An 11,848-nucleotide genomic window follows, 5' to 3' on the forward strand; every position below is an offset into this window, starting at 1 on the left:
TTTTTGCGAGCCTTTGCAGGAACATTATGTTGCAGCGGTTTCTTGATGCAATGGTATTCCATTTGTAATATGAAATGAAGCCTTAAAACTGGAGGAAAAATGACATTTTTTTTTTGGCTGCAAGTTGCTATTGTGATTATAGTTATTCCAAAGAGAATGAGTTGGAGATGCGCGATGCAGGTAAATAAATGTTTCTTTCTTACATGTAGGCTTCTCTTTTTTTAAAAAAATGATTGCAGCAACTGAAAACACTTCATACTAAATAAATTTCTAAATTTTGCAGTGCCTTAACCCAGATGCTCCTATATGCTCGAAACCTTTGAGCTTATGTAAGTCCAAAGAACATGACCTTTCACTTGAATTTGGTTTTCATTTGTTTACATTGACTCTGATTTTCTGGCCACTTCTACTATATTCATCTCCGCATTACGGGGTATAACTCTTGCAAATGCTGGTTTGTGGATGTCTTTACCATACTTATATTGGAAGCCCTGAAGCATTGGATTCTTATCGGTTTTGCTTATGCTCTTGCCACATGATAACTGGACGGGTTGAAATTTAACATAAACGAAAACATGCAGGTTAAGAAGCTCTCAATGTTTGTTTTTTTTATCTGTCTAATATTTACTTAACAGTTTATAATGTGAAATATGGCTAATTATTTACATGCGTTTGAACAATGACAGTCCAGCTGCATGCACACAGAAATCCCTGACAACTCAGGTGATGGATTGCAATCTCCCTGCCCTAGACAGTTTATAATGGAATGGAATTGCTAATTACTGCTCTGTTAATAACCTAGGAGATCATGTTGCAAACTTGAGACCATAGTGCTAACAATTTTAGACTCAGCAACTGTGGTTCTAGCAGCGTGTTTCTGACATTGAATGCTCATGTTATTGGCCGGCTTGCTCGTGTTGATGGACATGGTGACCTGTTGCTACATGATGAAATTGTACCTGATGAAGAGATGGTTCACTAATGCACGATTACCTGTTTTCATTTGAAGTGGATCATGGTTGAGCTGTTGCTGCGCGATGCTACCGTATCAGTCCCTATCAGATGATAAAGAGTTACCTTAGCTTAACTTTCTGTAATTTTTTTGCAAATTTATGTGCTTGTATTCTAGTTGTACGCTCTCACCTTAGCACATGATGTGGGGGCAGTTGACAACCCTTCCTAGAAGGTGGGTTATCTGTCCTTCTGATGCTTTGTACTGGTGAGAAAATCAATACAGCAATATTGCTTTATGTAATGCCTGATATTGAATTTGTAGTGTCTAATGGTGTAGACATGTCTTGAACTTGTAGGCTTACATTCGGGCTATGTTGCTATGTATAACCTATCACGATTCACGAGCATCAGATTGAATAGAGAGACCCACAATTGCATTCTATTTATGACTATCCAAGGTTTTCCTATGTTTTTTCCTATGTGCTTCCTAAAATTACTCCATCAGAAAGATTCAGAACTGATGGATTTAGCATTCTAGTCTGATTGATTTTCTATTGTATTTCTAATAAAAACCATCAACCAAGCCTTATGTTAGTATGTACATATGTTACTCGTACTATTCATCTTACCTTAAGTTCCCAATTAGGGATGTCAACGGGGCGGGGTGGGGCGGATTTTGGCTTTCCCATCCCCATCCCCATCCCTGCCCCACCGGGTCCAATTCTAAAACCATCCCCACCCCACCCCCACTTAGATATCCACCCCCACCTAATCCACACCCAAGACCCGCTTAATCCCGCCTCCAAATACAACAACACTACATAATTTAGATTACAATAACAAAAAAATTCATTGTTTATATTACACTTTTATAATTTTTTATTTTTTTTTTATTTTTTATAATATAAGTATATTATAATGAATTATATTTACTACTTTATTTTACATAATTTTTTATATGAAATAGTGTAAAAGTATATAATTTTTTTTAAATACATAGATGGGTATGGGGTGGGGATGGGGCGGGTATAAAGCGGGGCGGGTGGGGCGGAGCGAAGATAGGGTGGGTACAACCTAAAATCCACCCCCGCCCCGTCACCATGATAGGTATGGTTTTTATCCCCATCCCCTCCACACCACCCGCCAAACCGGGACCTATCCCCGCTCCATTGGGGCGGAGATGAGATGAGGCGGGTCTCCTACTTGACCCGCCCCACTGACACCCCTAGTTCCCATGTCCTATCCTCAAAAACGCAAGATATAAAAAAAAAAAAAAAAAAAAAAAAAAAAAAAAAAAAAAAAAAAAAAAAAAAAAAAAAGTGTACTTGGAAGTTGCAATCTTGAATGTTCTAAGTGAGCTACGATGTATATCTAGAGAGTATATCATAATTCAGAAAGTTGAAAATGTCTCAGCAGATGACAAGGATTTTTGTGAAATTAACCACTCCATGATCAATTGATCATACGTTGAGGACAATATACTCTCTCTAATTATATAAATGTTTCAATATTCCATTTAATGCTGTTTATCAAGCAAGGCTTGGTCCGCAAATACTATACCAAGGCCTTAATATCACCTTTATTCTTATCATTTCTTGTTTGAATCTTACTAGCAAAATTGCAAAGATAACCATTCAAACTGAACAAAATGGTTTTTGTTGGGTAGGTGATAACAATAAAATAAAAGATGTCATAAACAATACAATTACCTTATAAATTAAAAGTAATATACTCCGTGTACATGAAGTGACGAAGAGAGTGGAATTTAGGAAAACAGATGTAATATTTCTCTGTTTCAAATTAAATGACATATTTTATCACATGAAATATCACACAACTATGTTTTTTTTTTTTTATTATTATTATAATTCCCAGAAGTTTGTCAGGCATAGTATGTACTAGTAGATAAATAAAAGTCAAAATATGTTACGGAGTACTAGTAATTGATTTGAAACGGGAGAAGTACCACCTTTATCATTTTCAAAAGAAACAGCTGTAAGCCAGTGATTCCCTGAATGATGAAATGATAAAATCTAAAGTTTTGTTACCCTGTATTTTTTGGAATATGTGGATATAGGCCTGGCTATTTATCGATGATAATTTCTGATTATGTTCAGTCAAATATGTGGTGTGGATCAAAAGGTATGGACAGTAACAAGGAAATAAACTTTCATTTATTTATCGGCATTAAATTGATATTAACAATCCATAACATAATGAAATTTTAAACAGTATTTTATCCTTTCAGTTCTACATAATGACATTCATACAGAAAATGCAATTCAGATGGAAGGCTGTCCTCTGCCAGTTTCAATTAAATGTTTGGTCCTCTAACATCCAACTTCCATCGAAATGGCAAATCAGCTGATTTAGTAGCACGAAAGGATTATATCAACTATGTATCAGTACAGCCACAGGCCGCAGCCATCTTGAAATGAACCATCAGCGATGATCTCCGTTGGCTGCTAAATTAGATAAAGCCCTGCAAGAACCACACATCATCAATTTATTTACATTATATATTATGAGCTACTTTGCATGAAAGGAAGATGCCGGTGAAGCCTAAAGTCAGTAGAATGTTACTTGGGCTAAATCATGCCAGACACAGGAATGTGTCAAGCTATCTTAAGAGATAGAGAGTCCAAGTACCACAGGAAACAGGTCTGATAACAGTCCAACTAAAGTGGAATTTATTGCTTTACATATCAAGATTATCAAACATCCATTTCGGGGTAAAAAAATAACAGACACAAACACACACAAAAGGGTACATATATGAAGTAAGAAGTAAAGGCTATCAACTTTGCTCATCCAGGTACAACCGGATCTTAAATGCAGTCTCTACCACAGACATAGAAATAAAAATCTTTAGAAAAGTGTCACCGAAAAGCCCTGACCTGTGAAATATCGAGTACCACTGATGATATCAGCATTTAAATGAACAAAATTATCAATGTACTGCCAGTGATAATATCTTGAGAATGTAAGGGCATGTGAATACCAGGTAACAATTTATCAACTATAAGACAACGAAATTAGAGGATGCTATTAGGATGTGACAAACAGATTTGCAAATTAACAAGAGCAGAAAGACATATCAGCCAAACCATGGGATTCCTAGAGCTAGACCACAAAAAAAGTTGATTAAATTTGACTAAATAATCACAACTGTCAACCTCAACCAACACCTTTCTGATTATGTATGATGGTAGGAAAAGTGAGAGGGGTTGGGGGTGGGGAGGGGGGGGGGGGTGGTGGTCAAATTCACAAAATTCAGTCACTTTATGAAAATTGAATGAAATTAGAATTTGATGTAACACGAAACACTTTAATTATGGTAGCGTTTATCAGAACATTAAAATTCAAGATGTTGAATTATTGATTAACCAGTCAAACACCTCCTCAATTATTGGGTTCATCAATGCGGAGTTCAGCTCATGTATCCTATCGGGTTCGGGTCCGGTTCAAATTGGGCTAAGGTTGACTCAGTTCGAGTATGATATGAATTTGTAGCAGGTTAGTTAAGGCCAGATCATCATCGGGTTCAGGTCAATTTTGGGTTGGGTCATTGTCAGATCACGTTAAATTTGGATCAGGTCAAGTTTAGGTAGCGTTATTAGCATGTTTGTGTATGGGTCATCATCCATGTACATTTCATATAGTATTAAACAGATTCTATTAGGGGCATGTATGTAAGTAATGTAATTGTATAAGATAAAGGCTATCTAGGTTGTATTAGAGTTGAGTTGAATACAAGTTGTACTATTGACAAGTCCAGATGAATTCGAGTTGGGTCAATAATAGGCCATGTTGAATTTGAATCGGGTCAATAACAAGTTGAGTAGGTCAGGTTGAATTTAGTATTCAACAGGTTAAGTTTGGGTCATCCTTGAGTTCGGGTTGGATTTGGTTCAAATCAGTAATTTGGATTAGGTTGATTGGTCTAATCAGGTTCAGGTTTGGGTCTCGAGTGCGGATGACAACCCAGGACTCAGGTTGATTTCAAGTTGAGTGAGTCAGATAAGGTCCAAGTCTGGTTTGGGTTAATTTTACAGGTCGGGTCTACTTTTGACAGCTCTACACAGTACACACTATGATTGTTGGCCTGTATGGCCCTCATAAGCGAATAGAAAAGAGATTCCAGCAGCTACAAAACTTGTTCAGATTTTGCCAATATAAAGTTCAGCCTCTTAAAATGTATTATAGCAGTAATTACCTTATATTACAAGGCACTATTAGCATCTCTGACCAAAGCAGGCACAAGTAGCACTCAACTGAACCACCATTCTAACATATTACTTCTCATACAAACAGGTAAAAGTTGCTATTAACATCAAACACAACTTCCCTTACAGCAGCTATTTCATTCAACAGTTCAACCAGCTGATGGCTAATGATACTTTACCACAACAAATATTAACTTACGAGATTTATCATACTAATCAATACTCAATTATTGCATCATTCTTAGTTTGACATTCAATAAAAAGTATGTCCCTAATTTTAAAAGAATATTGGAGCCTTATCAGGTTTCCATCAATTAGCAGCAACTAAAAGGCATCAATATATCTTTGATTTGACAAGCCCAAAGGAGAATAATAACCTTTCTTTACAGATTGCAAAAGAACATATTCTTTTGCCCCAGGAGGAATGGGTAATCCAACAAAGAGGGAAAAGAATAACTTTCAGGCTACCCATAAAAGAGGACAGGAAAACTACAAAGACATAAAAGCTTCCTATATCGATAACATATGAAAAAAGAAAATTAGGAGACTGGTGCCAAATAAATTATGTAGTACAAAGTATTAGTCCTGGAAAGGAGTTCTGATGCAAATAATACAAACATACACGAACACATCTTCTGATGCATGTGCACATATATTAAGACTAAGAAACAGAAACTGCATCTAGAAATAGCTAATGCCTCCCTCCTCCACACCCTAATTCAAAATCACATATCCACAGTCACAGACATATGCATGTAGGCACATCCCCACTCACACAGCCACACATACAAAAACTAAGACTAAAAACAGTTACTGCAGAACGCCAGAACCCCATCCTCCAGTTTTTTCAATGTACAACCTTATATATGATAGGACTTAAATTTTCCGTTAGTCACAGGCAGTTTCAAATAAAGGATCACCTTAATGGTGCTCAGAAGATGATATATCCTAAAGCTAATAGTTATTTCCATAAGTTAAGGTACCAAACTCATTCAAGAAATCTTACCTGACTACGAAGTTTTTTCCTAGCATCAAGAGAGCATACAGTTTCGAGTCTGAAATGTGTTATGTAACACATAAAGATAAGCTGGAAGCATGATGCCGAGTGTAGAAGCAAACTGGAGATATGACCTTTATCCATACATCATCGAGAGCGAATAGTTATCATTGCCCCAAACCACATTTGATAGCTCTTATTAGTTATTATTACATGATGGAATGCAACTTCCATACTTTATCAAGTCAAACAAAACCATAACCCACCAGGCTCTACAGCAAAATAACCCCAAAGCAATCCTTCATCATCTGCATACCCTTTAAATACAACTGTCACATGCCCATAATCAAGTGACTGCGTGCAGTTCATTCGGCTATTATCCCCCACTAACCCTGGATGCTTCATCATTCAACAACCAGTTCAATCAATATTTTGACTACTCCATTCTCTGTTCCTCTCATGATCTCATTCCAATCCACAAGCACTCCAACAACTCACAGTTTCTTAACAAGTAGTTAAGATACCTGAGCTAACCACCAAAAATAAGATTTCTGACAGTCCAGCCTTGGACCTCAAGACACAGCCACAACCAAAATTTCAATTGATCATGCCATCACAGGGAGCAGTAAAAATTGCACACTCAAGAATTTGTGTTTCAAGTAGATATGTCAGAGAGTTCCCTTTTATATCCCTTCCATTAGTTTAACACCAAGGAGAGCCCTGGTGACTACAGTACTTGACAAAATACAGAGATCCAAGCTTATATGAGATAACAACAAAGCACATATTTAAAAAAAAAATAAAATAAAAAAAAATAGAGGTCTTAGAAATAAGGTTAATTACTTAATTTGTATTTTGTTATATATCAGTGAACAAGCAAAAACAGATTTTTTTACAGCAAGATTTTGACTACACCATCAGAAAAGAGGGGAAAGAAATTTGTGTTGTTCTTAGACACTGATGGAGTTGATATAAAGACCATCTCACATCTCAGGAGGCAAAAGGAAGTAAGACTGAGATAACAGCAGGTTTACTTGATAGGTGATGGCCCTGATGGGTGTTGGAATGAAGAACAACAATGGATGAGCTCGAAGAATATATGGCGGAAGCACAAAGGATGAAATAAGCATGAACAAAATTATTTCAAGCACAACCTAACTCTAAAATCCAAAAAAAAAAATTACAAGGAAACCTGGGGAGCAGTGTAACAGACAGCAATCAAGTTATTACAAACTTGATCTGGATTGGAAATGGAATTGAGAGTGAGATAAAGACAGGTTTAAAAGTAACTGAAGATTGGTGGAATGAATAACAGCAGGTAATCTTGAAGCACATATGACAAAAGCATAAGGGAGGGAACAAACATGAACAAATTAATTCCATGCATAACCTAAGCCTAAACCAAAAGGCTATGAAGGTAACAAGGAAACAATAACTAAGTGCAAAATAATAATGGAGTATTATATCCAATCCTGATTCCAGCATTGAAGAACCAAAAATGCACACAATAGACAACAAGAAAGGCATTAAGAGAGTCTATAGCATTATCCTTTCTACCCATGAATATTAGCGACTGCTGATTAGTTAAGACCATGCTATACCAGTTAGTCTCTTTCTCTAAGCTATGTAATGAGTGATAACTGATAAGGGCAATAGCAAAAGCTCATTTGTCATCTGCAGTCTCTGATTTCCACACCAATTCACTGGCATAAACACCTTAACTTTAAGGGATAGAGAAACTAACGATTATTAGTAGTCACCAGAAGTCCACAAATAATTCTAAAAGCCAGTAGGTCACAGTACAATAGCTCTAAAGGCCAGTAGTCAGTCAAAACCAATCAACAAAAACCACTTCACTTGAACACCATTTCTACAAAGTACAATATGCTATTAAATCTGCTTCTGCAACTCTGTTTTACCATCAACCGACCACAACAAGTAATATAAATGAAATGATACGCCAGTTAATAGTTCAAAAAACAAAGAAAATGAATTTCTTGGTTTCATTAGATAAAGAGGGCACAAGGGAGGGAATCGTTCACCTAGAATGAGTTAGGTATTTTGAAGACAGAAACAGAAGGCTAAAAACTAACTATCCAAATGATAAAGATTGATTGAACAAAATACGGTAGTTCTCTGGCTCCACCAAACCCTCTCTGCACCGACTGCAAGTAAAATGGATGTGATGATGAAGAATCCTAACGCCAATCCTACAGTGATTAATCTACATAGGCTAACAAAACTTAAGCCAACAAGCTGATAGCAGATAGTTCCAGTGATGAAATTGCCAAAGCATTGCTTTAGGGAAGTACAACACATCATTGGCCGTACCAATTAGAAGCTTTACATCCTGAGTCTTAACTGCAACTTTGAGTTTAACAATACAGCTAATGGCAACCCCTATAATTAGACTACACCACTCTACAGGTTACCAAATGAATTGGAGCTAGATAAGCTCAGAAGTAAACTATGTAACCTATGTAACTATTGTAATACCACAGAACAATATATATCAAAAAACAAAACACAAGTAATGACACAAGTTTTCTGGCTTTCTTCATGCTGATTCATAAAAGCAGGCCAATCATGAATGGATAATCCGCTAAGAATCCCGTAAATTATTGATTTCGAACACAATCAACAGAGAATTCAATAATACTCAATATGATATTACAATCACAGCAAGATATATTTCAATTGGAAAACTCTAATTACTAACCAAATATCAATCATCACACAATTCTATCTATCCATTGATTCTTCAATACATCAAAAACACCAAAATGATATCAATAGTCAACTAACCAATCAATAACAATTTCAATATTTAAAACAAAAACCCATGATCAAAAACCAAAAAGAAAGAAAATTTCCACTTACTTTTTATGCTTTCTCCCTTTCTTAGGTCCCCAACCGATCAATTTGGCAATAGGGCAGCCACATTTAGCACGAAAAAGAAGAACAGCACGACCATTAGGCGGCGCCATCTTCCTCAACTCAGCTCTAAGACACTCATAATCAGGATTAGACTCAGTCCCACCTTTCCACGGCAATTTATCAATATCATTGGGCCCCGATTTCAAGCAATCCTCAATCTGCAACTGCAAATCAAATTCCAAAGCCTTCTTCAACCCTTTACACTTAGGGTTATGACATTTCCGGGATCGAAACCCAAACCCAAATCCACCGCAACAGCAAATCTCGAAAGAAACAGCAACGAGAGCGAAAGAGAGGAGGAACCCAAGAAGGTAAATAAGGGGGAATTGGTGGAGGAGAGAGGAGTGGGAGATGAAGAGGGGGGGAAGGAGGAGAGAGAGGGAGTTGAAGATGTAGGAGAAGTAGGAAGTGAGGAGGAAGGTGCCGGAGAAGAGGACGAGGATGAGGATGAGGAGATCGAGGGTGGCGGTGGCGGAGGGGGAGTGGTGGCGGCAGAAGAGGGTGGAGGAGTGGTGGTTGACGGCGGAGGAGGAAGATGGTTTGCGGGGTTTGGAGAGAGGAGAGGAGGAGGAAGAAGGAGGCATGGTTGTAATTGTGGTGGGGAAGGAAGTGAGGAGAGAGAAAATGGGGTGTGGGTGAAGGTGATGGCGCATGTTAGTGTAACAAATGGAGGTGGGTGATGGGTCAAGGTAGTGCCTTTTTGGGGATGAGATTATTCACAAGGAAGGTGGTCAGTTTTTTTTTTTTTTTTTTTTTGGTAAAAAAAATGGGGGTTTTTTTATTTTTTATTTTTTTAAATCGGGTGGTTTAATTTTTTTTTATTGAAAGAATTTGTTTTTGTTTTTGTTCTTAAAACGAGTGATTTTTTTCCGTGAAAAAATAAAATAAAAAAAATGAGTGTTTATTTTGTAAAGTTGGGGGGTTGAGATTTGTGATGAGGTTGGGTGGAGAGAGAAGGGAAAGACATGGGACAGGTCTTAAGACCATCGTGAGATTTGAGGGAGTTTTTTTAGGAGAGAGAGAGTATTTGTTCCAAAGGATACTAATAAGTTGATATTTAAATTTGGCAAATTTGAATATCATTTGACAAAAAGTGTGGATCCTTTATTAATATTATAATATATTTTGTAATTTATTTAAGTTTAATTTTATTATTTTTTGAAAAACTTACGATATAAATTTGATGGACCATAAATTGAAAGTGATTATAGTATACTTTAGAGAGTCTCACCATTGAGAAATTACACTTCACATGAGGAGCTAAATTGAGAAGTGTGTTGGGTATCACCATTTGAGGTAAAAAACAACTCATTTTGTATTTTAATACTCAAACTTGAGTTTCACAAATGGAGATGGTCTTAGACTCTTAGTGAAAATTTGGTTGAGTAGGATCTAAACTAAGGTGACATTTGCAAGTAAGGAGTTCATTTTATTTTACTTTTTATAATTTGTACTCCGTAAATGGTTTATTTAGAGGGAGCCCCGTCTAATCTTCAAGATAAATAAATACTCCGTATTGTTTATTTAGTGACTTTTAAGTAAATAAATCAACAGAATATTCTAGTTAACATGGTATTTTTATAAATAAATTAACATTTATGGAATCCGTATTTAAAAAAAGTTGTTAACTTATTTATAAAAATGCCACTAGATAAACACTATTTTTGTTTATCATGAAAATCAACTTGTATTTTCTTGTTTATCTCATAAATATCCACTATTATTTTATTAATTTTCTCTCGTACTAACCCTATTTTTACAAATATTTTATTACTTCTCTCAAAATTTTGAAGTTAATCACACTTTCACAAATATTTTAGTATTTCTCACAAATTCTTTACTATATTAAATAAAATTTGGACGAAACCCATCACAGAGGCACTTACTACACTTAAATAATGTAGTTTTATTAATATTAGCAACAAAAATATGAGTGAAGAAAATAAAAGAGAGGGTTGAAAATAGCCAAATTTTGATTTTATTGGTTTATATAAAACATTAAACCCTAGAGAGAAAAAAAAAAGGGAGAGTGTATAAAGGGTAGTAAAGAGAAAACATGATATTAATTTTAGTAGACCTAAAATTATCCTTTCTTTTAATAATCTTCCCTCCGTTTTAAAATGATCTTCCTACTTTGATTGTATACGTCTGTCAATGAATTACTTTGACCACAAATATCTTTAATTGCATATTAATAAAATATATGACAATTGAATATTAATAAACTACTCATTAAGACGAATCAAATATGATTTAACATGATTACATGACTATGTTATTTTAGAAGATTCTCCCATCTTATGAATAGTGCTAAGATTTCAAACGGAAGATCATTAAAAAAAAAGACACGTCCATATAATAATCTGTTATCCTTAATTTCTCAACCTCTAACATCTTAAGTCTTCTATGACTCTAATATAAGTGAATGAGTAATGTTCGTTTGAGATAAATTCACCTCGATACAAAAATACTTTTTTATTAGTATCAATTGTTCTATTAGTACCAACGAGCATTATTATAGTCAATGTTGCTTCAAGCTTTTAGAGGTATAGAATTTTTCATTTGAGTGCGAGGCTACTTGTTGTTAGTTTATTACTATTGATTCAATGTCAATAGTACGAGACTACGAGTACTCTTAATTTTGTAGGTGTAGTGTAGATACGTTTTTCGTTCCAAGTTACTTAACTGATAGGTTTCTTTTATCATGTTTGTCAATGGGAGAATTCAGCTATAA

The 11,848-nt window shown here is 35.6% G+C and overlaps 1 protein-coding gene across 1 annotated transcript; it reads right to left on the reverse strand.

Annotated features, from left to right (window-relative positions):
• Nucleotides 1–3,099: 3,099 nt before the first annotated feature.
• Nucleotides 3,100–9,885, reverse strand: LOC110717636 (uncharacterized protein At5g19025-like). Its single transcript, XM_021896384.1, has 2 exons — nt 9,058–9,885; nt 3,100–3,436 (listed from the first exon to the last, which is right to left on the reverse strand). Exons 1-2 carry the CDS (start codon nt 9,765–9,767, stop codon nt 3,397–3,399), a joined length of 750 nt encoding a protein of 249 aa, XP_021752076.1. The 5' UTR covers nt 9,768–9,885; the 3' UTR covers nt 3,100–3,396.
• Nucleotides 9,886–11,848: the final 1,963 nt, after the last annotated feature.

Source organism: Chenopodium quinoa, unplaced genomic scaffold (genome assembly GCF_001683475.1).
Source record: "Chenopodium quinoa cultivar QQ74 unplaced genomic scaffold, ASM168347v1, whole genome shotgun sequence".
Lineage (NCBI taxonomy): Eukaryota > Viridiplantae > Streptophyta > Magnoliopsida > Caryophyllales > Amaranthaceae > Chenopodium > Chenopodium quinoa.